The sequence below is a fragment of the Pan troglodytes genome, chromosome 17, assembly GCF_028858775.2.
Source record: "Pan troglodytes isolate AG18354 chromosome 17, NHGRI_mPanTro3-v2.0_pri, whole genome shotgun sequence".
NCBI lineage: Eukaryota > Metazoa > Chordata > Mammalia > Primates > Hominidae > Pan > Pan troglodytes.
In genome coordinates this window covers 27,213,673-27,240,515 of record NC_072415.2, presented here as the reverse complement: position 1 = coordinate 27,240,515, position 26,843 = coordinate 27,213,673, and the positions used below count along the sequence as shown (strand labels likewise).

At 43.2% G+C, this 26,843-nt stretch overlaps 1 protein-coding gene across 25 annotated transcripts in view; it reads right to left on the bottom strand.

Moving 5' to 3' along the window:
• The window catches only part of DLGAP1 (DLG associated protein 1), a 964,206-nt gene that overhangs the window by 152,053 nt on the left and 785,310 nt on the right, over positions 1 to 26,843 (bottom strand). For 12 of the 25 annotated variants that reach the window (XM_016933374.4, XM_016933378.4, XM_016933375.4 and 9 more), the window contains one exon: positions 8,311 to 8,340. The exons of the other annotated variants lie outside the window; for them this stretch is intronic. In XM_016933374.4, coding sequence (XP_016788863.3) covers positions 8,311 to 8,340 — 30 coding nt within the window. The remainder of the gene's footprint in view (positions 1 to 8,310; positions 8,341 to 26,843) is intronic. 25 annotated transcript variants of the gene reach the window in all.

Sequence of the window (26,843 nt, the reverse complement as noted above, 5' to 3'; positions counted from 1 at the left end):
CTGGGATTACAGGTGTGAGCCACCACGCCCGGTCTATTTAAGCTTCTTAATCAACTGGAGTGCTAAGTAGCTTTACCCCATTTTACAGATGAGGAAAGTGTGGTACAGACGGAGTAACTTGCTCCAGATTACAACACAGCCAGGAAGTTCTGGCTACGAAGTTTGAACCTAGGACTGTCCTATGTACTGTTCTATACTTTCTTCCAATATGTGTTCCAAACACAATTTTAGGAGTTCATATTTAAGGAGGGCATGTATAAAATCAACAATGGGATATAGAAGGCTAAAAAGGAAATTAAATTTGCTTCTCTATCTCTTAACAGGTGCATGTTTAAGAAACACTGTACTCAGCAGAAGTGTACCAGGTTTCCTTCTGCCTTCACTTAAGCACACATGTCGGTTAAAGCTACGAAATAGCTGAAAATCTGTATTTTCAAAACATTTCACATCCTTAAGGCTTCTGGACTGGCATCTAATTTTGCATTTTGTTGAAACATTGCTAGAAAAATCCTTTGGTCTTCTTCTCAGTGAAACCAAACAAAACCCATAACGTATGCTCTTTCAACTTAAAGCATCAATGGATTCAACAAAACCGTTGTATATACAGCTGTGGCAATATTTACGCATGTAAAGCATCTTAGTTGGATACCAAATTCAAACAAAATCAATACAAAATGGATTTTACAGTTAATTTTAATGGGTGTGATGTATCGTTTAAGAGGGTGTGATTTCCGGGTTCATAACATTAAGTGATTCAGCAGTTGTCTACATTATGGTGTGTTCCAAAATTAATAGTAAGGTCAGACTATAGTTTTAGACTGAAAATATCAAGGCCATTTTCTAAATTTGGGCTTGAAATACTAGAAGTGGCTTTGATATTACTATTGAATTGGCTTCAAAGACTGCTAATTAGACCATTGTCTTTAAGAACTGCCTTCTTATGCAATGTAATAGAGTTGCTTGTTCTTTAAGAGTAAGAGTTTTGTTTACATTGAAAACTTTCACTAGACTGCCAAAATAACAAAAACAAATACACAGACATTGAAACTTATACTCTTGAAAAACAAAAAGAAAAGAGGGAAAATAAATCAGTGACAAGTGGCAGATTATCGTTTGCAGCTTGCCTTTGATTTGTAAATGCCTACTTCCTGCCCCAGGGAGGAGGGTGAAGGGTAGGTTATGGTGCTTGGGATGCACACTGTCTTCTGGGTTATGCTAATTTGTTGTTAAGTGCTCAAGGCCGCTTATTCAGCACAGATTTGATTAGTTTTTGGCTTACAGTTCAAAGATTTATGAAAAGTTCCTCTCTGGATAGCTGTGGTTGTATTTACTTTGGTTCTCCTTATTCAAAAACTTTGATAACGTTGATGAGTGGTGACAAATGGCTTGCTCAGGAACACTGTGCCAGTATAAACTCTTTTGTAATAAAACACAATTAATATGATGAAATCAGTCTTCAGTCAGCACTTGTTTGTTGCCTGAAAACCTTTCCTCTCCTCCCCACCTTCCAGGACTCAAAGAACAGACTGGGGGACAATCTCATCTGAATTGAACACTCCAAACTGGGGCTGTGACTTGCCCCTGGCAGATGCCACAGGTCCCAGAAAGGTGATCAGAGAGCTCTATCCAACACGAGGAGTCGCTTCCCTCTAGGGACTCTCAAAGGGGAGAAGCAAGGATTTATAAGCTGGCTCTGTTTGTGGCTTTGCCCAAAATGAAACTCTCAGTAGTGTGCTACACCGTGATTCTAGTAGAAATGATCATTAGACATTGGAAAGAGGAAAGCAGGAAGGAGAGCGCCTACTGCCTTCCGTACACTGTGTTAAGGCTTTCTCTCTAGCATCTAGTTTAGTCTCTGCAACTGCCCCAAAAGTCTTTATTTTATTGGCTAGGACACTGAGGCCAATAGCGGTTCCTTGCCAGACCCTTCCAGCCACTGGCTGGCTTTCTGTTGCCTAGGGTCCCCCTTAAACTTTCTTCTACACTGTGCAGAAATAGAAAAGGGCAGTTGGAAAAGAGGAGGAGGGAGAGGGAAACAAAGAGGGGAAAAGATAAACTTAAAAAAAAAGTAAAAAGATAAATGTGAGAGAGCTCTGAGATGAGGTCAATGGTTGGTCATTTGAGGTCAACTTCATCTGAGGTGAGGGTAATCACAAGACGACAAATGGCTAACCCTTGGAAATTTCTTTCCACACATCTTCCAGTTTCTGGGTCACGTGGCTCCATCTCTGCCATTTCAGGAGGGTCCTCGTCTTAGGAAGCTATTTGGGAAACTCTCAATGCTCCCAGAGACAATACTGTTTTTTATTTTTTTATTTTTTTTGGAAACAGGATCTTGCTCTGTCACCCAGGCTGGAGTGCAGTTGCACAATCTCGGCTCACCGCAACCTCCACCTCCTGGATTCAAGCGATTCTCCTGCTCATCCTCCTGAGTAGCTGGGACTACAGGCACCTGCCATCATGCTTGGCTAATTTTTTGTATTTTTAGTAGAGACAGAGTTTCACCATGTTGGCCATGCTGATCTTGAACTCCTGACCTCAAGTGATGCTCCTGCTTCAGCCTCCCAAAGTGCTGGGATTACAGTTGTGAGTCACCGTGCCTGGTTGAAACATTTATATTTCATAGGAATATTTTGGCTGGATGCAGAGGCTAAGGCAGGAGGACAGCTTGAGGCCAGGAGTTCAACACTACCCTGGGCAACATAGAGAGACCCTGTCTCTACAAAAGAAAAAAAAAAAAAGAAACTTTTAGCCAAAAGTATAATGACAAGTAAAGATACATCTGAGAAGAGAACATTCGTTTGTTTAGTGTGGTGCTCCAGCCTCCACGTCATTTTTATAAAGAGGATGTCTGGGTTTCTTTGCAGAAACAAGTTTCTTGAGTTTTGTTCTCAGTTTCTATACTATTCCATTTAGTATTCCTGACACACTGCCACCTACCACGCTGGTGGAAGGAAGGAAGGAACTCCCTCTGGGAGATAGCTCTATCCTATCTCTGTCAGTTATCTAACATTTTGATTTCCGGTAGTAAAAATGTTGAAACTGGCCAGGCATGGCTGCTCACGCCTGTAATCCCAGCACTTTGGGAGGCCAAGGTGGGCGGATCACGAGGTCAGGAGTTGGAGACCATCCTGGCCAACATGGTGAAACCCTGTCTCTATTAAAATACAAAAATTAGCTGGGTGTGGTCATGCGTGCCTGGAATCCCAGCTACTCGGGAGGCTGAGGCAGGACAATTGCTTGAACCAGGGAGTTGGATGTTGCAGTGAGCCGAGATCACACCATTGCACTCCAGCCTGGCGACAGAGCCAGACTCTGTCTCAAAAAAACAAAGTTGGCTGGGCGCGGTGGCTCATGCCTGGAATCCCAGCACTTTGGGAGGCTGAGGTGGGTGGATCATGAGGTCAGGAGACCGAGACCATCCTGGCCAACATGGTGAAACCCCCTCTCTACTAAAAATACAAAAATTAGCCAGGCATGGTGGCAGGCGCCTGTAATCCCGGCTACTTGGGAGGCTGAGGCAGGAGAATCGCTTGAACCCAGGAGGTGGAGGTTGCAGGGAGCCGACAATGTGCCACTGCACTCTAGCCTGGCGATAGAGCAAGACTCTGCCTAAAAAACAAAAACAAACAAACAAACAAACAAAAAGTTGAAACTTCATTCTCAGTTTACTACTGGTGGTAAGTCCATCAGCATCTGTTTATTAAAGGATTTACCACAGTCTACCTTGACACACTGAGCACATGGCTTTGCTCTAAAAATAGAAAGATTCAGCTGCGCAAGGTGGCTCATGCCTGTAATTCCAGCACTTTGGGAGGCCAAGGTGGTCAGATCACTTGAGGCCAGGAGTTTGAGACCAGCCTGGCCAACAAGGCGAACCCCCGTCTCCACTAAAAATACAAAAATTAGGCCGGGTGCAGTGGCTCACGCCTGTAATCCCAGCACTTTGGGAGGCCGAGGTGGGTGGATCTCTTGAGGTCAGGAGTTCGAGACCAGCCTGGCTAACATGGTGAAACCCTGTCTCTACTATAAATACAAAATAGCCTGGCGTGGTGGTGTGCACCTCTAATTCCAGCTACTCGGGAGGCTGAGGCAGGAGAATCACTTGAACCCAGGAGGCGGAGGTTGCAGCGAGCCAAGATCACGCCACTTCATTCCAGCCTGGGAGACAGAGCAAGACTGTCTCAAAAACAACAACAACAACAACAACAACAAAAAACAAAAAACAAAAATTAGCTGGGCATGGTAGAGTGTGCCTGTAGTTCCAGCTACTCAGGGGGTTGAGGCACGAGAATTGCTTGAACCTGGGAGGTGGAGGTTGCTGTGAGCCGAGATTACAACACTGCACTCCAGCCTGGGCAACAGAGCGAGACTCTGTATCAAAAAAAAAAAAAAAAAAAAAAGAAAGAAAGAAAGAAAGAAAGACACAATGACAAGGGCAGAGTTCACCTACAGAGGGAATGACATCAATACATTAGGAATATTTTTAATACATTAAATCCCTTTGGGGTGTTTTTGGACACCTGGCTTGTCATACTATGAACAACAGAATTTCCTTAAAAAGTTTTTATTTTAGAGACAGGGTCTTGCTCTGTTGACCAGGCTGGAGTGCAGTGGTGCAGTCATAGCTCACTGCAGCCTCAAACTCCTGAGCTCAACTGGTCCTGCCACTTCAGACTCCCAAGTAGCTAGGACTACAGGTGTATGCTACCACAACCAGCCAACTTTTACAAAATATTTTTTGTAGAGATGAGGGGGACTCGCTCTGTGGCTCACGCCCGTCTTGAACTTTGAATACCTGGCCTCAAGCTATTTTCCTGCCTCGACCTCCCAGAGTGCTGGGATTACAGGTGTGAACCACCGCACCCAGCCCTCATTTATTTGATTTCTTCAGAGAGGCTCATCTGTTCCTATATTTAGAAACATGGAACTTTTCCAAAGAAGACAACCTTCATTTTTTTCATACGGGCTTTCAAAAGAATGTGATGTCCTTTTGGTGTTTTGGATTCTCACCTATGAGGTATAAACAAATCGCCTTGCAGACAAGTCTCAACACAGAACACATGCTGGTTATCAGTGGCAAAGACTTGCATCAGCCTGCCACCACGGCTGGCTCATCTTGTCCCTCCAGGCCTGTGCCTGCTGGAACACTCCCACTCCCCATGTCTGAATACACCATTTCGGTTGGACCAAGAGTTTCCGGCTCGGGTGGCCCCTCCTTCCCTGGAAATAAATAGCTGCCTATAGAATATCAGAGTCATTCTGACTCAGGGGTGACTCAGCTCTTCCATGACCTGTGTTCCCACTTCTCCTTGATAAGGCCAATGTTTTGGCCCTACTGGTGAAAATATGTAGACCTACATCTATCTCCCTGCTCCAGTTTCAAGAGAAAAGACCTTATTCAGAGAAATATTTAGAAGACTCTTGAGGAATTCTTGCTGTGAGTGGTTTTTCCTTCCCTGCCATTGGTGCGACTATTTCCCCCTTCCGTCAAATTGCTGTCTAGATGTTTCTCTCTGACCCCAATTTTCTCGGAGTTTGGGATTATCAATCTAAAATCAGAGGTGAGAATTCATCAGTGTTATCGATAAAACTTTGCAATTATTTCTTTCAAACTGAACTTTTTCCCTATTCACTTATTTTTCCTCATCGCAAAATAATCAAAGCATTGATGAGTGTTTCTGTTTAAATTCAAAGGACATTCCACCTTTAACCTTAGTATTCATGAGACACAAGATGGGTTTTTCTTTTTGCTGATTTAAAAAGCTGATATGAAGCTGCACAGTGCAGAAGAGGGCACCCCTGCTCCAGAAAAGAAGAAACAAAACTGCCTGCCATAGACACTTGGTAGGGAGTGGCAAATGGAATCTTGGTTTGTTTTTCTCTTAGGACTTTGACAATTATTTTTCCTTGAAAAGAATAAGAGAATCTACCTAAAATATTAATACTAGTTTCAGAGCTCTAGGATAATATAGAGCAGAGTCTGTTTTTTTTAAAAAAGGAAAGAGGTTTCATTTCTGACAGTGGATTTCTTCCACTGATGTGCACACTCTTTGACATGAAAAGCTGTACGAAGCTGCCTTGAATTCATTCTGCAGATGGAAAGTTGCAAGTACGGTAATTAGCTAAGCAGTGGCAAGGCCGACCATCTGAGGTTTGATTTCTCATCAAGAGATACTGTCCGACACACGTGCCACTGAGCATGCTTGTAAGAGTTCCACGTTTCAGATGCACTGAGAATGCATGCATGGAACACACGTCCCCCCAGCCCAACAACCGCACTCCCAAATTGCCCCTGCACACATATATTCTAACACGGTTACAACACAGCATGCTCCCGAGCCTCAGACAATAAGCTGCCCAAAAAGATGCTCAAGCAACAGTCGCAGTGGGCCTGACTTCTGGTATCCGCAGCCACTCCAGAGAACTTCCTGTGAGCCCCAGGGACTCAGAGGAGGCTGAGTGATGAGGAAGGTGGCCAGAGGATGCCGGACTAGCCCCAAGCAGTCACTCTGCTTCCTGCCTTTGTTTTCCCTCAAACTCTCATCTTTCTGGAGAAAACAGAACCCTGTCCTGGGGGTGCAGACAAGCCATGACACCCACTAATAACCTCTAGCAAAACAATAGTTTTAAAATTACTTAATGCTCTCTTGACTTTCTGACTTTTAAAATGAAAGTTGTATTTTGTCACTGTATCCTTTTGTTGGCAAGTGGAATACTGCACTCAAACCAAGCAGGCAATGTAAAACTATGACTTCAAAGCCATTCCTTGATAAAACATCAAAACGGCCCAGAGTGAACCAACTGTTATCTGTAATTCAACAGATAATTAACTGAAACTCAGTGCTCAAATTGCTACTGGGAGTTTCTGCAGCCAAGGTCATTCTCATGGTGCTGCTTGATTTTGTTTCTGTGTCTCTTCTATCTTTTTAGGCAGGAAGGAACTTGGATTGTCCTTCAGTAAAATTCCACTTTGATGCGCAAAGGGAACTTGAATTTCTGCTTGGCCTACCACAGGCCTGCAACATGCACTTTCTCCTCGAGGTGAGAAGGTCTTTTTCTCTCCACCCTGAAACACCGCTGCCTGCACCTTTTGCTGAGTTTAGAGTAGCATCATACTTTCTGCCACGAATGCCACAAATACTGCCTTTTCAACTTGGTTTTGTAAAATGTAATGGTACTAAATCCGCCAAAGGGATAAAGCACCCTTACTTTGGATTTGCCAGTCCCATGGGTACATAACTGACCTACTCTCCCACCTCCCAACCTTGAAACTCCAGCCCCCTGAACGACCTCACCACTCCAACCCCCACTGCAATTTCCCACTCCCCACCTCCATGCATTGCCCATTCACCAAGCCAGCCACATCTCCCTTTAAGTTGAAAACTCACCCGAAAGCCCACTACCTCTTCCATGCAGCCTCCCCTGATTAAGTGAGGATGAAGAAACCTCCAAAGCATGGCCGACAAACTCCCAATAAACGAGAACACACACCCCCCCCAAAACAAACACAGAAACTCACAAAAGAAGAAAATGACACATTCTCTACTTTTGATTTGTGAAACTCCTATGGGGCTAAGGAGATCAATTTTATACCAATAAATCATTTCAGAAAATGAGGTCATTTTAATATTCTTGGGGTTACTCAGCAAAACACTTTGCTTGGACGTCTCTTTTGTACTTTCCTTAAATCCTTCTTCCTTTTCTTCTCGGCTTTTTGAATATATGACTGAAGGGAACTGCCACTCACCGACATGGACAACAGTAAAGGAACTTGGTCTTCACTATGCCTCGTGGTGGTGGGTCACACCGCCCAGGAGGAACCCGCAATGAGACCGGCAAATGCCTTAACCATCTCATTTTCTCATCAGGAAGAAGCTTAAATGACTCTTCTTGCTCACATACTTCCTGGGCAAACATGTCTGCTCCGTTGGGATAAAGGACGCTCTAGACCAGGCTCTGCTGAAAGATCCAGGGCAAAGGTTCCTGACAAGACTATGTCCAGCCTCAAATAAGGCCACAGAAGAGCCCAGGCTCGCTGAGGAGCACCGGCTCCGAGGCAGTCACATCAGGAGACAGAAACAGACATGTTGGTGCTGCCCTCTCAGGTCAGTGCAAATGCCACTTGAGGAGGGCTGAGAGCTTTGCAGCATAAAATGACCAGAACAAGGAGAAACACAGATGCAATGGCAATAGCTGGCAATTCGCACATGGCGTCAAACACCACTGCCACAGAAGCTTTTTAGCTACAAGCCACGCTATGCAACCTTTAAGCAAAACATTATTGATTTTGTGGTTGTAAAAACATACCTTCAACTGCAGAACTCAGTTTTATGACACCTTGAATAAAAACAAAAAGTGGCAGTTATATAATGGACCCAAATCGCCTTTTCCAGGCTTCTCATAACACACGCATGCTTCAGATTTGGATTTTTCTTTTTCTGCTGGCATTGCAAGAACGTAACTAAACAAATATCAACTTCAAAAATAAAATAATTTTTAGTCTTAACTAGGTCTCATGGATGTCTTCTTTTCCCCCACTAAAACCATTTGGGGAAATTTTTCACTAAAAATGGGATCAAATATGTTTTTGGATGGGACAAAGGCCAAGTCTGCCTGAGTGACTATTTCTGTATATAAATTATACCAGATTATGGATCAATAAAAGTTCACACAATAGGATGCTAGGGACCAGCACTTCCTCTTTGATACTGTATATAGAGATCATCTGATGCATGTTAGGACAGAGTTTCTGTTGAAACATGTAACAGGTGGTTAAAAACCATGGTGCGATCTGGTAATTTTCTTTTCTGGGGTGGTTGGGCCAGAGCCCTTTTCTTGGTCTGATGGGTTTAGATTTCAGCTCCCTCAAGTCAGAGAGTGAACGGGTTATCTGAGCAAGTCAAGTTGTTCATGAAGCAAGTCAGTACCCTTGACTGATATTTATGCACCTTTGCAGTGAATTTTTTTTTTTTTGAGACAGAGTCTCGCTCTGTCACCCAGGCTGGAGTGCAGTGGCACGATCTCGGATCTCGGATCTCGGCTCACTGCAACCTCTGCCTCCTGGGTGGATGCCATTCTCCTGCCTCAGCCTCCTGAGTGGCTGGGACTACAGCGCCCGCCATCACACCCAGCTAATTTTTTGTATTTTTAGTAGAGACGTGGTTTCACTGTATTAGCCAGGATGGTCGCAATCTCCTGACCTTGTGATCCGCCTGCCTCAGCCTCCCAAAGTGCTGGGATTACAGGCGTGAGCCACGGCATTTGGCTTTTCGGTGAATTTAAAGGTGAAAATACCAAACTAAGATAAATTAGACCTGAGAACAATCATTTGATTTAAAGAGCATTTTTTATAAGTCATAGTTAAAAATAAATAATATTATCTAATCTTACGCAATAGTCATGATCATTTAGGCTGAACAAAAATGTCTGCAGTTTCATTTGGTTGAAGTCCTGGTTCTCTTTCAAACTGGAGGAGTTTGCAAACAAAATTCTTTTCAATACTGGTAAATCAAATTGGTATCTGTATGAACATACACTGATTTTAACAGATTATGTTCACATTGCTCTTCCTTATGACTTTCTGGAAAAGCTGCTTTTAAGTTTGTTTCCTATTGAATTTCATCTTTCCTGCATAAGCAATGGTGTCTGGTCCAACGTTGAGTAAGAAACACTATAGGGGAGGAAGTATGCATATATATGTCCATATGTTTATTATAAATTTTGCTGATACGAAAGATATGTGGCACACAGTCTACAAGTAACAATGAAATATACAGTATTCTTTATGGCAAATTCCATATAGTGAATTGGTTCCCATGGAATTCTTTTCTTTTTTTTTTTTTGAGACGGAGTCTCGCTCTGTTGCCCAGGCTGGAGTGCAGTGGCGCGATCTCGGCTCACTGCAAGCTCTGCCTCCCGGGTTCACGCCATTCTCCTGCCTCAGCCTCCCGAATAGCTGGTACTACAGGCGCCTGCCACTGCACCCGGCTAATTTTTTTTGTATTTTTAGTAGAGACGGGGTTTCACCGTGTTAGCCAGGATGGTCTCGATCTCCTGACCTCGTGATCCGCCCGCCTCGGCCTCCCAAAGTGCTGGGATTACAGGCTTGAGCCACCGCGCCCGGCTCCCATGGAATTCTTTTGTTCATCTTGGCCAAACTCTTGTATCTGTAGCCAGCAGTTCAACCATGATCAGACAATCATTCATTCAGTTGCATCTCAGTTTGCCCTTTTCCCAACAAACTTACTATTATTATATCTTTTATGTGATGTAAGGTATTTTTATTAAATAAGCCTCTTTCAGCTTCAATACTATGTCAGTACCCATACCATGGCATATTTGTCACTGTACATAAAGTTGGGCAGAGATGTGCAGTGATCACACCAGTATGTAGTATTTCCACCATACGGGTATGGTAGAATATAACCTCAAGAGCATGGATAGAAACATGACTAGGAAATGATGAGTTTTAAATGTTTATAACTTTTGTTTTTGATATAATTTATCTAATTGTAAGTTACACAATTTAATTTGTAATAATGGGCTTCCAAAATGTCTGAAACTGTAACGTCTGGCTCTTGCAAGCTGGTATGAACCCGCTTTAGGGCACCACTGCCATAACTGATGCTTCCTTGTGTCAGGCCCAGGGAGGACCTTGAACTTCAGAATACTTCCTGAGATCTTCATAAAGGGGGTAATCATTTAATTGAACAAGACAAATGGAAGTAAACTTAGGATTTACTATTATTTTGCCAGTTATTTCAAAACCTGTGAAGCCTTTCATTGCAAAAATAAACTATACATACATCACCTTAGAGATAACAGTCATTGACAATCAACTAGTATAATCACAATATAAATGGATTTGACATTCTTTTGGTCAGGCAACTAAACCAAAACGCAAGGTCAGGTACAAGTAATTGACTTATTAAGCAATGACCTCATCTTTTCAGAGTAGAATTCTTATATACATCAGAATATCAAGTTTTTCAGCCATATTCATTTTTGAGTATAATCATGGTGTCAGCAAATGTCATTCAACTGAAAAGACAACAATGTGCTCTCATCAGTATGTAGAAACAGAGTTCATGCAAGAAAACATGAAAATTTAAACAAATCATCAGGGAAGACAGGGGTGGCAGTGAAGGAGAGCCCAATCATCATTTACTGAGTTGGGGAAACAAGGTAAGCTCAAATACAAACAAAAATTAGATCTGTAATTATCAACATTGTTTTAAGAAAAACGTGTGATTCACTAGCTACAAATAGACTTCTCTTATATTTTTAAACCCCAAGTCAAATTATTCTGTATAGTAAGGTAGGCCTTTATATTGGGAAGTAACTATGTTACAGTGAAAATTTAGAATTAGCTATATCTAGTTAGATACCTTATATTAACATGATACACAAAATTGTACAACGAGTGGGAAAGATCATTTATCTTAAAATGTAAATGTTTTTAAAAATTTTGAATATTTAAGAAGGGATTGATGTTGATGTTAAAAAGCTACACATAGCACTGCTGACTTCCAGGATACACAATAGACATTATCTGGTGTGTGGCTGACATTGACATTGCCTGGAATTCAGGGTAAGCCGTAACACATACATTTTTATACACACACACACACACACACACACACACACACACACACGGATGCTACCACCCCCCCCCCCCGCCCCCCTCCCCTGGTTTCTTTTTCATAGTCTGCAGAAGTGTTTGAAAATACAATTGAAAACAACAACAAAAAACTCAACTGTTTTTCTCTCAGCTCAATATCTTTTTTTTTTTTTTTCTTATTTTTTGAGACAGAATCTCCCTCTGTCGCCCAGGCTAGAGTGCAGTGGTTCAATCTCGGCTCACTGCAACCTCCTCCTCCCAGCTTCAAGCGATTCTCCTACCTCAGCCTCCCGAGTAGCTGGGACTACAGGCACGCCTGACCACACCCAGCTAATTTTTGTATTTTTAGTAGAGACAGGGTTTCACCATGTTGGCCAGGATGGTCTTGATCTCTTGACCTCATGATCCGCCTGCCTCGGCCTCCCAAAGTGCTGGGATTACACGCATGAGCCACCGCACCCGGCCTATTTCCCTATTTCTTCTACTTCATCTCACATGACTTTTCCCCTTATTCCGGACCCATTAGCCACATGGTTTCTTTCTGTGCTTTGCAATGCTATTTCCTTTCTGCCCTTGGCTAGTGTACTTGCTGCTCGCTCCCTCTTGCCTGCTGCCCTAAACTGCCCAATCTTCCTATAACCAGCTCTTTTCTTTTGTTCACATTTGACTTCAAATATAACTTCCTCAGAGAGTCTTCCTTGATTACTATATTTAGAGCAGGCCAGAAATAACTCTATCCCATTGCTCTTATTTATTTATTTATTTACTTAATTTTTATTTTTTAAAAGGATTGGGGGTGGGGGTCTCACTTTGTTGGCCAGCCTGGCCTTGAACTTCTGGGTTCAAGCAATCCTCCAGCCTCAGCCTCCCAAGTAGCAGGGACTACAGGTACCTGTCACCACAACTGGCTTTCTTTTATTTTGTAAAAATAGCACTTTTCACTGTTTGCAGTTATCTCATTGATTTCACATCTGCGTCCTTGTTTACATCTGTCCTCCTCATTAGAATATAATCAGAAGGAGAGCAGGAACCTGGTCTGTTTTGTTTGCTGCTGTAACTCCTCTGCCCAGAAATTTGTAGCATAGAGCAAACACACAAAAAATATTTACTGAATGAAAAGGTGATCATTCCCGAGTATCCTCAAGGAGGATCTTATCAATCCCAGCAAATGTACTTCAAATATGTTATTTCAATTATGGATGTTATTGAGCTGAGTACTGAGATTTCATTATATTGACCACTGTCTATTTCTACTCAGAGGCTGTTCTTTATAGGGAGTTAGTCAAAATCTATGTGCAGAGTGAATACATATAACTTGCAGTAAATATTTAGGTGTTTTAGGGTTCCAATATTGGCAAGGTATCTGACAAGTAAGTTTATTGGCTACTTGGAGACAAAATTATGCCCTAAATGGACTTCAAGAAATATTAGTTAACTAACTTTATATTCAAATACCTCAATAATCTCCAGTTCTCTTGTCTCAACTGTCATCACCCTGGGCCAAATTATGACAGCAATGTTCACAGGAAACTGTATGATAAGGCACAATAGAGAAAGAGGAACTAAAAAAGAACTTCAGCCTTTAATATCCTTTTTCTAAGTTATTCCCATGCTGCAGCTGGAGAGACTTTTTCAAAAGATCATGTGACAGCCTTCCAACTCTTATTTTATTCATTTATTTTTTAGATGAAGTTTCACTACGTTTCTTAGGCTGGTCTCAAACTGCTGTGCTCAAGTGATCCTCCTGCCTCAGACTTCCAAGTAGCTGAGATTATAGGCATGTACCAGAGTGCCCAGTGAAATTCTTAAGACAAAAAGCCTTAACATGACTGCAAAACCCTCTATGATGTCACTTATAGGTGAATAAAAATGGCCACAAATTCTTCCACACTCCTCCCACAGACAGGTGGAGGCTATGTCTCCTCTCCTTGAATCTGGGTAAGCTCTGTGGCTGCTTTGACCATTAGAATACAGAGGAAATGATGCTGTCTGCCCAGATCTCATGAAACAGGCAGCTTCCCCTCTGGTGTCATGGACCACTCCCTCTGGGAAGCCTGAGACAGCAGGTTACAAGTCCTGAGACGGTTCTGATGGAAAGGCCACATGCAGACACTCATAAACATCAGCTGAGCCTAAGTGTCAAGTTTAGGCAGAGGGAAGAAGCTGTAAGGTCTTTTTTTTTTTTTTTTTTGAGACAGAGTTTCACTTTGTTGCCCAGGCTGGAGTGCAGTGGCACGGCCTTGGCTCACTGCAACCTCCGCCTCCTGGGTTCAAGCAATTCTCATGCCTCAGCCTCCCACGTAGCTGGGATTACAGGCGCCTGCCACCATGCCTGGATGATTTTTTTTTTTGTATTTTAGCAGAGATGGGGTTTCACCATGTTGCTCAGGCTGGTCTCGAACTCCTGAGCTCAGGCAATCCACTCATCTTGGCCTCCCGAAGTGCTAGGATTACAGGAGTTAGCCACTGCTCCCGGCCAGCTGTAAGGTCTTGAGAAGACTGCTGGTGAAGGCTGGGAGGACTGAAAATTGTCACTGGAGCCTGGAGAAAAGGTAACTCTATTAATGTAGTGGCAGAGAATTTGCTAACATTATCACTTGTAGTAATGTGGAAAATAGAAAATATACCCAAGGAACCCACCATGGATTTTAGTAAGAAAAGTTCTAGGCAGAATGCTTAAAGTGCCATTTAAAAATTAAAAAAAAAATTTTTTTTAAAGCTACACACAATAAAAGGTGCAGGTAGAGAAAGACGAGTCAAAAAAGAACTGTTCAGTTTTCAAACAAAATTTGGAGACAATAAAGAGCTAGAATGTGTTGAGTAAAAACAAAACAAAACAAAACAAAAATTGTTTTAACACTCCTAGGGGGTGGCTGTAAAATACTTTTTTATGACTGTAGAAATATTTAAGGATGTACCTCATAGAGTTTCCAAAATAGACAAAAAGGCTTTTAAGAATCCTAAGGGTATTGTCCCACAGCACCCAAATCTGAGCCCAGACCAAAAAGGGACTATCTTGAAGAGAATTGTAGATACGTGTTTCATTTAACAGAAAGAAACCCAGTAGGATTCAAAGGATGCCCACAAAGATTATGAGAGAAGTGTATTAGTGGACACATAATCAGCTTGGACAAAGCAGGCAGAGGTAAAGTGCAAAGAGTCCTTAGAACCCCCAGACTTTTATGGGTGAGACATAAGCTGAGAAGATTATTCAGCTGAAAGTGCTATTTCTTATGGAAAGGGGACAACTCAGAAGGTGCAACAAGAGTCTGGAGGGTGGATCCAAGAGCTGCAGAGAATCATTCCAGAGAGCAGGACTCGGCCCTCCAGCCAAGGAACTGGCAGCATGTGGATTTCAGACTTGCTATGGTAATGCCTGGGGTATAGCTGTTTATCCACTCTGAGTGGGAGTATCCCAAGCACTTATCCCATCCCTGTATTATCAGTATACGTTGGACATATATGAGGCAAATATCTTTTTCATATTGAGAGGTCTTCATATCGAGAGAAATTGTATAAGACAACAGCATCAAATGGGCCCCATCAGCAACTGAACCTTATTTAGATGGTAAGAACCTGAATCTCGGCTGGGTGCCGTGGCTCACGCCTGTAATCCCTGCACTTTGGGAGGCCAAGATGGGTGGATATTCTGATGTCAGGAGTTCGAGACCAGCCTGACCAACATGGTGAAACCCCGTCTCTGCTAAAAATACAAAATTAGCCGGGTGTGGTGGTGCATGCCTGTAATCCCAGCTACTTGGGAGGCTGAGGAAGGAGAAATGCTTGAATCTGGGAGGTGGAGGTTGTAGTGAGCCGAGATCATGCCATTGTACTCCAGCCTGGGCAAGGAGAGTGAGACTCCCCCTAAAAAAAAAAAAAAAGAACCTGAATCTCAAACTTGAGCTTGAGATGAGGTTTTTGAAGTCTTTAGAAGGGGTGAGTATATTTTGCCTTACAGAAGATGTGAATAATTTGTGTCCAGAGGCTGAAGCATGGATGACTAACGATGACCACAGATTATTTGAAACTCTTCCTATTGAGAAGTGGCATCTTCGTTATTCCCTTTGGTCTGAGTGGGCTTGTGGACTGCTTTGGCCGTCACCAAGAATATGATGGAAATGATGCTCTGCCAGTATCTGGGCTCAGACATTAAGACCTTAAGATTTCCTATCTCTTGGATAGGAACTGTCTCTGGAAGCCCTGAACTGACATGTAAGGAGTCTTAAAGCTGCAAGGCTGGAGGTGCCAATTACAGGTGCTCTAGTCAACAGTTACCATATTGCTACTGATCAGGAGCCCACACTCCCAGCCATTGAAATGAAGGTGCCAGGCATGTGAATAATGCTGTCTTGGACTCTCAAGACCAGCCCAACTGTGATGGTTAGTTTGTGTGTCAACTTGACTGGGCCATGAGGTGCCCAGAGATTTGAACAAACATTATTTCGAGTGTGTGTGAAGGTGTTTCTGGATGAGATTAACATTTGGATCAGTTCATTGAGTACAGCAGACTTCCCTTCCTAAAGTGGGTGGGTCTTGTCCAATGAGTTGAAGTCCTGAATAGAACAAAAAGACAAAGTAAGAGAGAATTCTCTGTCTCTGCTGGGACATCAGTCTTCTCTTCCCTTTGGACTTCGACTTGAACTGGAACGTACACAATTGTTCTCCATGTTCTCAGGTCTTTGGACCCAGATTGGAACTATACCATTGGCTCTCCTGGGTTTCAAGCTTGCTTGCTGACTGCAGATCTTGGGACTTCTCAGCCTCCATAATTATGGGTCAGTACACACACACACACACACACACACACACACACACACACACACACGGATATACTACTTCTCTGGAGAACTCTGACCAATACACCAACTTCTAGCTGAATGTGGAACAGAAGAATTGCCCAGCTGAACCCTGCCTAAATTCCTGATTCAAAATCATAAGGTATAATACAATGATTGTTTTTCAGCTGCTCCACATTGGGGTAATAAGGTATGTAGCAACAGATGACAGACATAGTCAGCTGTGCATACATTTTCTGACTACACATGTGCCCTGTCCCTTAGCTCTTGGTACTCCAGCCACATCACCCTTTCAGTTCTACTAATATTGAATGCAGAATTAGCACGTGCCGTCCCTCACCCTTCTTGATCCTTTGACTCTTAGCTAGTGAGGATTTTCTCAGGGAAGTTCTCCCTGAGCCTCTAGATTAATCCCTTTGTTACAGTAGATTCTCCCACAAGAACAGTCTCTTTCTTTCAGCGCAGTTATCTCTGTGATTATTTGATTGACGCTAGTCTCTACCCCTAGATGGTAAACTCCATGAGAACAAAGGGTAAGACTGCTTTTGATCACCAGTGAATTCCCCGAGTTCAGCACCATGTCTGGACATAGTAAGTGCAGAATAAATATTTGTTAAGAAGGTGAATGAAATATTTGAAGCAGCTGATAAAGACTCCCTTCTCACCATAGCTTTTAATAACCATGTCAATATTCTTTTCTTTGCACCTTGTGAAAATCTGGGTTCTCAGCCATTGTAACTGGGAAAGACAGTGTGACTTAATATGAGGCCACTGGTCCTACTTTGCTATTGTCTGTGAAGGCAGCTAAGCACAACTGAAGTTGCTGGAGTTCCTTTTTGTAACTGCTGGGGAAGAGGAAGCACAAGAGAGCCTCTGGGTGTGTGGGCGCAGGAATGCATAGAGAAAAAAGTAATTAGTGCCTGTTCACATTTATGTCTTTAGTTGGAAATTAGGGAGCTCTCCTAAAAGTCTAAAGAAAATCGTGGATGCTCAAACTGTTTAAAATGTTTCTAAATTTAAGTTTAGAAACAATTTGTTACTAGATCAGGAGCTCTTCCCCCTCCCCCCAACCCCTTCCTCTAAAAATGGAAGAAATAATTGCTGCTTCCTTAGTGCTGTTAGGTAAATTCTGTACCTTCCATAACCATTGCTCTCAGTATTATTTTCTTAATACCTAATCTGAATTCCTGTTTTAAAATGCATTCCCCTACTTAGCTCTACGGATATGGAAAATACATGCTCCGCTGGAAATAGTCTTTCTTAAAATATATCTGCTCTGCTTAAAGATTAGTTATCATTTTTGCCACATATAAAATAAGCCCAGGTCTCTACAAGTGCCCTTGTAATTTCCATTTCATAAATTTAAAAAATATTTTGTTTTACCTCGTTATATTTCTAATAGTGACCTCCAAATGGGTCTGTGTACAATATTTCATTAAATGGGTTTAGTAGGCTTCCAAAGGGAGAAAAGAGGATTTCCATTTCTGCATAATATTCTTGCTCTTTTAAGAAGAAAACACCTCTACAGTGGCAGGGCTAATATGTCGACAGGCATATTCCATATCATTTATGTAAGTTAACACATTCTGAGGCTCTGCCCATTTCCACTTCTCTGATTTGTCCTCCCTCCCTGAGTGCACAATACTGCATTTGTCCCTTTTGAACATGTAACAGATTAAAGAGCTGGGCAGGAGGCAGATGTAGGGGCACCTTTGATCTCTCATCCTTGGAGGTTAAGGGAGGGCAGAAACCTGGCGGCTGCCGAGCTGGAAACAAAACACAGGCCCAGACTGGAATTACCTTAAAGGGAGCCCGGCTCCAACCGCAGAGGCAGCTGGAAGCGCTGAATGGGCACCGGGGGAAGAGAGCCCCGCGGTCAGGCAGAGGACGCAACAGAGTCCTAACAATGTGATCCAGGCTACCCGAGAGTTGGTTAGAATAATCCTTCCTACGCAGAAAGACCCAGGAAACCTTCCAGGAAAGACTAGGCAGCAGCATTGAGAAAAAACGAAAAGTAAATCTTTTGCAAATAATATCACAAAACTTCCAGCTGTGCACAAATACTGAAGGGCAATTTTGATGACAATGCAGGAAGCTTTCAAAGAAAGGATTTTTAAACATATTTTTTCCTTTGCGGAACTCTTTTTAGCAAGGATTTCACCTTTGCCCCAGGATCCTGCCAATGTTCTTAGTCAAAGCCAGACCCGAGTTTCCTAGGATTCTTCGGTGAAACTGCATTGCCCCCTGGCGTTTGCATGCTGTTATTACGCCGCACATATAAAGCCCAGGGAACACCTACCAGTCCGAGGAAGGATGCAGCTCCTGGTTTCATCTACATGGAGAAACCTCTCTTAAAACACAGGATCAGAGAATGCAGTTCTAAATGGCAAATCTAGACTTGGTTTGACAAGACATGGAATGAAACTTTGAAATTAAAACTCCTTCCTTTTCCATCCTTAGCAGAATCTCCTGAGATGTTCAAGTAGCTCTGGAAAGAAACTGATCAGATTCTAATCTGTCAATTTAAAAAGTTTTTTTTTTTTTAATTTTTAAATTTGTTTTAGAGATAGGGTCTTGCTGTGTCATTCAAGCTGCAGTGCAGTGGTGCAATCATAGTTCACTGCAATCTTGAACTCCTAGGCTCAAGGGAGCCTCCTGCCTCAGCCTCCGTAGTAGCTGCAACTGCAGGTGCCCACCACTACACCCTGCTAATTTTCTTATTTTTAAATTTTTTGTTTGTTTGTTTTAGAGATGAGGTCTCACTGTGTTGTCCAGGCTGGTACTCCTGACCTCAAGTGATCCTCCTGCTTTGGCTTCCCAAAGCTCTGGGATTACAGGCCTGAGCCACTGTGCCCGGTTGCTAATCTGTCAATTTTTTTTTTTTTTTTGGAGTCAGGGTCTCACTCTGTTGCCCAGGCTGGAGTGCAGTGGTGCATCTCAGCTCACTGCAACCTCCACCTCCCAGACTCAAGCGATTCTCTTGCCTCAGCCTTCTGAGTAGCTGAGATTACAGACATGCGCCACCACCACCCAGCTAATTTTTGTACTTTTAGTAGAGGCGGGGTTTTACCATGTTGGCCAGGCTGGTCTCAAACTCCTGACCTCGAACGATCCACCTGCCTCGGCCTCACAGTCAACAAATATTGACTGTGCCGCTTACCATCCATGTGAACTTGGAAAACCCTCTTAACCTTTCTTTGTCTCCTCCACTTACAAAATGAGGCTGATAATAGTAGCATATACCATCTAGTACCTAGTAAACACCCTTTAAGTGTTTGTGAATGATGAGAACTATGTGAGTTTTCCACTCCGGTGGACTAGGGAAGATTAAAAAACATTCTGTGATGTTGAAAGGGCTTGGACTTGGTTCCTGGCCAAGTCTATTGAAACCCCAAAACACAAAGAAATGCTCCAGGTACTGCGGTTTCTACCTGGCCTCAGTGCAAACCTAGAATTAAGTACATCTCTGACACTTCCAGGTGGGTGTGACTAGACCTCTGAGAATATGCTGGGGCCTGAGAGGGTCCATTCTTGTCCACACCAGGGCAGAGTTCCACCCCCAAGGCTAGGCCAGAGCCGGAATGACTCCAGGAGTAAGGCCAAGGGTGGTCTTCCTTGGCCCAGGTTCCTCTAGAATATGCCACTGTGGCATAAAAATGATTTTGAGCTGAAGGCATTTGATAATAGGCTTATTTCTAAACTCCCTTATCTGCCACAAAGCAGAACCTCCTCCCAAAACTCAATTGTCATAAATCCCTTCCCACAGATTTTTCTGCAACCAGAGAAAGTTGACTCTAATACCAAAGAGAAGCCCACAGCACACCTAAACAGGCATTGTCACAAAACTATCATCTCCCATCTATCCTCCTAAAGGCCCATGATCTTTCTTAAAAGTAATTTATTTTTCCTTAAGTGCCCTTCTCCTCCTCCCCTTCTCTTGTTAAGATGGCACATAAGCCCCAAATTGTAAGTGCCCCCTTGAGGCATATTTTCCTGAGAACTCCCATACATAATGAACAGAAGCCTGTCTTTTCTTTTGCAACCCCCAAAACACTGAACTTAAGAGGGTAAAGGAACAGTTTTTCCTTCCTTCCTTCCTTCCTTCCTTCCTTCCTTCCTTCCTTCCTTCCTTCCATGTTTTCTAGAGACAGGGTTTCACACTGTTATCCAGGCTGGAGTGCAGTGGTGTGATCATAGCTCACTGCAGCCTCAAAGTCCTGAGCTCAAGTGATCCTCCCCCCACAGCCTCCAAGTAGCTAGGACTACAGGCATATGCCACCACACCCAGCTAATTTTTTTAATTTGCAAATTTTTGTAGAGATGGGGGTCTCACTGTGTTGCCCAGGCTGGGGAAAAGTTTTTCATCTTCCGTACTTTCTTCTGTGCCTTTGGCAAAATACTGGACTCCACTGTGCAAAAAAAATCTCTGCTCAGGCCTTCAAAACGAGCTTCACATCTTGTGCCAAGCTATCCTCAGTCGAAGCAGTGGTGGCAAATAAACCCACCATAAATGAGAAATAGAATGCTTGGCCCAGTGCACTGGCTCACGCATGGAATCCCAGCACTTTGGGAGGCCGAGGCAGGCAGATCACCTGAGGCCAGGAGTTCGAGGCCATCCTGGGCAACATGGTGAAACCCCGTCTCTACTAAAAATACAAAAATTAGCTGGGCGAGGTGGCAGGTGCTACTTGGGAGGTTGAGGTAGGAGATCGTTTGAACCTGGGAGGCGGAGCTTGCAATGAGCCGAGATCGCGCCACTGCACACCAGCCTGGGCGACCGAGTGAGACTCTGTCTCAAAATAAATAAATAAATAATAAAAAAGCAATAGAATGTTCTACATAATATTTTACATGTTAATATTCGTACAGCATCTTTGAACAAAGGCTGACAAATACAAGTGATAAGTTTGTTAAATGAAAATAAATATTGTACAATTTCAGTCTTTAAGAAAGACAACGCAGACTGGTTTTAGGGTTCCAGACCTTCCAGATGTTTTTCTTATTTTGCACTGCATCTTTAAAATCTTGCGTATTATTGATAAGGAGTGCTGGGAAGGGAAGAGCGTGATCCCTTTAACTGATACGGAAGAGGGGAAGGGAAGTGCTGGGTAGAGGAGGGCGTGGTCCCTGGCTAGGGCTCTACCCCCACGGACCTAGGTGAGGACAGGCACTCCTGCCTTCCTGCCCAAATGTTGCATTTTCCAAGACCACCTTGGCCCACCACACCCCCAACCTGGGCCTATAAAAATTCGAGACCCTAGTAAGGAAGAGACACAAGCGGCTGTACGTGTTGAGAAACACATCGGCAGAAGAAGACACAAGTGGTTATGTGTCTGGTCATTAGAGAGCATGTCTGCGGAAGAGCACATCGATAGACTCCCGCACATGGATAGATGCCATCGACCCGCGACAGACCATCGACCCGCGGCCTGCGGAATGAGGGGGAGTTTGTCCGGGGCAGTCAGAGGAGAGCCGGGCAGCGGGTGGCCCAACTCTAGGGGAAGGCCATCTTCCTTCTGGCTTCCTCAACGGCTGAGAACTACTTCTACTCAATAAAACTTTCCACTCATTATCCAAGCCCCCATGTGATCCAATTCTTCCGGTACACCAAGGCAAGAACCCGGATACAGAAAGTCCTCTGTCCTTGTGATGAGGAAGAGGATCTAATTGAACTAACACAAGCTGCCTATAGGGCTAAACTAAAAGAACACCCTGTGACACACGACCATTGGGGCTTCAGCTGTAAACATTCACCCCTAGACACTGCCGTGGGGTGGGAGCCCTACAGCCTGCCTGTTTGTATGCTCCCCTAGAGGTATGAGTAGTGAGGCACTGAAGAAGTGAGCCACATAGGGTGTGCGATGGGAACAAGGGAACCTTTCCCATTTCATTATGACGATAGGAAAAGAGTATATTGTTTTAAAACAAAACAAAACAAACCCCTAAAAATTGTATTGCTGGAGTAAGACGATCAAAGTGAGATCGTTTTAACTACCGTCTTTTGAAGTGTAAGTGTGTGCAAAGCATATTCAGACTTAATACAAAATGGAACAGTGGATGACTAGAGAGATAAATGGTGCCAATAGCTACTAACAATCATGCAAAATTATACATCCTGTGGGAGACTGGAAACATATTCATTTTCAAGAGAAGAGGTTAGAAAATGGAGACCTCTGATGCGATTTCAAAAGACGTGCAATCACCAATGAACACTTTTTGACTTCCTGGGAATTTCTCTGCATTACAAGCAAATCTGGCAACTGGTAACTTCCTGGACAGCTGTTTCTCCCATTTATTCCCCCAATTCTTTTCTGGTAATTGTCAGCTAAATCTTTACATGAGTGTGATCTCTACCCTGCAGAAAGAAATTCATCTTAGAAGTTTTCATTTTCATTTGGCAAAGGATTTGGAAGAATGGTGATTATTCTCTAAGCCTAAAGTGAAAATTCAAGGGTTTGTTTTCTACAGGTGTAATCAAGCATAATATTGTGGTATCTTTATGAGAAATTTCTAATTAATGTCTAGTCCAGTGTGCTTAAATGTAAGTCACAATTCTGATTATACCTGCTTGTATTAACCATATCCTGAAATTAATGTTTGCTGTCATTTAAGCAAAACCTGCTTTCTTTGGTTGGTAAATCATCTAACATTAACTGTCCCATAACTAAGCACACTGAGATCAAGGTCAATCTGTTAGTTTTATTTTAGTTTACCTTATTAAGAATATCAGAAAAGTTTAGCTTGCTTGGCCCTTGATTGAAACTGCTTAATAATCTCCCACTGCTCTTCGCAAAACTGTCAAAATCCTTAATGTGGCTTACAACATTCTGGGCTACCTGAGCCGGTATGACTTCTAGTTTTGTCTTGGATCACTCCCATCCCTTCTTTCTTTTTCCCACCTTCCCTCCCCTCCCCTCCATCTCTGTGTTCCAGTCACTCTAGCCTTCTTTTAGTTACTCAAAATTTTATATTCATTCCTGCTTCTGGCCTTTGCTCTTTGCTGCTTTTTTTTTTCCACCTGGAATTCAAGTCAGACTTCCTTGAGGAAGAAGCAATTTATTTTCTTTGATCACACAGCTCATGGTTGCCTACGATCATAACACCCCTATCTCTCTCTCTCTTTACAGTACTTGTAGCAACTGTGAACATTTTATGTATAAACACTACAAGAGAAAAAGCTCTCAGATTATTTGCCTTTGAAGTCAGAGCAGAGGCTGGGTCAGTGTTATTGCTGTATCCTCAGGAGCAGCCTGGTGCCTGGCACACGTTAGGTGCTCCATAAATGCTTGTTAAATAAGGGAAGGGATTCGTAGTTCCACCTGACTCTTAAATTGGCAATGCATGTTTTCCTGCTTCATGGCTGCACTTGAGCAGAAATGTCAACCATGCCACAAGAGGTTGATTATTTAAGACTAAGATGGAGCCAGTTGTTTTCATAAAGGTTGAAAACAGATTTTGCATTTGTACTCCTTAAGTACTTTTGAAACAGATATATTCTCCCACACATACTCATTCACAAGTAATGGGAGTATGATCTTTAAGAGAACCTAAGCAAATATAGTCTTGATGAAATAATTCCATTTTAAATAATCTTATTTTAAGGAAATAGTCATAGATTATTTTACCCCTGCCCTCATGTAGTTTATTCTCAGCAGAGCAGGAATAATAATTTCTTAAAAGCCAGGATCACGCACCCCCTTGGGCAAAACCTGGAAACGATTCATATTTCACTCAGAGTAGAAGCCAAATCCTTCCAATTGCCAACAGAGTCCTGCATAATTCATGTTATTTGTATATTTCATGTTTTTTCCTTTTCAATTTTCTGCAATGAGATATTTGTTCAGGAAAAACAAAAGCATTATTAAAAAGGAAAGAGGGACATTCAGAAAGCAGATTTGAAAAGTTAATATTCTGTTTTTTTAATCATTGAAAATAAGTTATGAAGATGGGATTTCTTATAGAAGTTTTTTTCAATGGGAGAAAATGTGATTATTACTAATCATTCAACTGCTGATTAGACACACACACACACACACACAGAGGCAAGAATTTGCTCTTTGACTTCTACTTATCTATTTCTTGAAAGTTAATGAGAGCAGGGCACGGTGGTTCACGCCTGTAATCCCAGCACTTTGGGAGGCTGAGGAGGGCGGATCACCTGAGGTCAGGAGTTCGAGACCAGCCTGGGCAATATGGAGAAACGTCATCTCTACTAAAAATACAAAATCAGCTGGGTGTGGTGGCACGTGCCTGTAATCCCAGGTACTCTGGGGGCTGAGGCAGGAGAATCGCTTGAACCTGGGAGGCAGAGGTTGTGGTGAGCCAAGATCTCGCCATTGCACTCCAGCCTGGGCAACAAGAGCAAAACTCTATCTCAAAAAAAAAAAAAAAAAGTTAATGAGAAACAGGTAGATAAACCCAGGAGTGTTTAAGACTTTTAGAGACTACTCACAACTAAGTTCTAGTTCTTACTTTGTATTCCTCTTGAAGTTATCGTGTTCTCCGTAATCTTGTTGTATCAGTTTCAACCATTCATCAATAGCGGTGGCAAGCACATGTCCGGCATCAAGGCAGACTAGCTGGCAAGAACCAAGCTAGTCTGCCTCCTCCTTTCACTGTAGTTCTACTTTCTCCCTGGCCACCTCCCCTGGTGGATTCCTACACCTGTTCTTTCCTCTCCATCCCCAGTGCCATGCCTGGGGCAAGTCCTTATCTCCTCTTGCCTGTTGTATTCCAACTGGTTTTTGTGTCTTCAGTCTTTTGCCTCTTTAATTTATTCTACATTAAAGTGAATGATACTCTAAGACACCGATTACTTCCTACTGGCAAAAGGATAAAGTTCAAGGTCTATCTTAGTCTAGATTCAACTCTGTCTTCCGTGGTTCCCCAGGCCCTATTCTTTGGCTTCACTCTTTTACTTCACATGCCTTGTACTTACTTGCCTCCACACCTCTGTGTGTGCCTGGGGAGCCCCTCCCCAGTTTCTTTTCACATTCAGGGCTCAATTCACTGTCTTTGATAGTGATGCCTCCCTGGTCCTCCTGCGGCACAAACCTATCCCTCTACTGCATTCTTTTAACACTTTGCATATCTCTATTATGGCCCTTACTGGATGGCATTGTAATTGTTCATATTCCTGTTGCCCTCAGCGACCTGTCTGGTTTACTAAAGCATTGCTCCCATTGGTTATTGTGTCCTGTCACTCTTTAGAAGCACTAATTGATAGAAAGCCATGGTTGATAGGATACTCATAGCAGAGAGCTATTCTAGTAAACAGCTATTTTAATAACTATTGTTAGCACACAATTGCTGCTGTGAATGAGAGGAGGATGATTGCAACTCTTTTTTTTTGGATGGAGTCTCACTCTTCGCCCAGGCTGGAGTGCAGTGTCATGATCTCGGCTCACTGCAACCTCCGACTCCTGGGTTCAAGCTATTCTCCTGCCTCAGCTTCCCGAGCAGCTGGGACTACAGGCATGCGCCACCATGCCCAGCTAATTTTTTATTTTTAGTAGAGACGGGGTTTCACCATGTTGGCCACGCTGGTCTCAAACTCCTGACCTCAGGTGATCAGCCTGCCTCAGCCTCCCAAAGTGCTGGGATTACAGGAGTGAGCCACTGTACCCAGCCTTTTTTTTTTCTTTTGAGAGGGAGTCTCACTCTGTTGCCCAGGCTGGAGTGCAGTGGTGCGATCTCAGCTCACTGCGACCTCCGCCTCCTGGGTTCAAGCGATTCTCCTGCCTCAGCTTCCCGAGTAGCTGGGATTACAGGCACCCACCACCACACCCGGCTAATTTTTATATTTTAGCAGAGACAGGGTTTCACCATGTTGGCCAGGCTGGTCTTGAACTTCTGACCCTAAGTTATCCACCTGCCTTGGCCTCCCAAAGTGCTGGGAGGACAAGAGTGAGCCACCATGCCTGGCCGATTGCTACTCTTAAAACTGCTGCCATTGCCAGGCATGGTGGCGCATGCCTGTAATCCCAGCACTTTGGGAAGCAGAGGTGGGAGGATCGCTTGAGGCCAGGAGTTTGAGAACAGCCTGGGCAACAGAGTGAGATCTTGTCTCTATAATATTAAAAAAAAATACATATATATGTATATTTAAAAAAATGCTGCCATGGCCAAGTGTGGTGGCTCATGCCTATAATTCCAGCACTTTGGGAGGCTGCGGTGAGACAATCATTTGAGGCCAGGAGTTTGAGACTAGCCTGCACAACAAAATGAGCTCCTATCTCTACAAAAAAATTAAAAAATCAGCTGGGCGCACTGGTGCATACTTGTGATCCCAGCTACTCATGAGGCTGAGGTGGGAGGATCACTTGAGCCCAGGAGTTCAAGGCTGCAGCTAGCCATGATTGTGCCATGGCACTCCAGCCTGGGTGACAGAGCAAGACCCTATCTGTAATAAATAATAATAATAA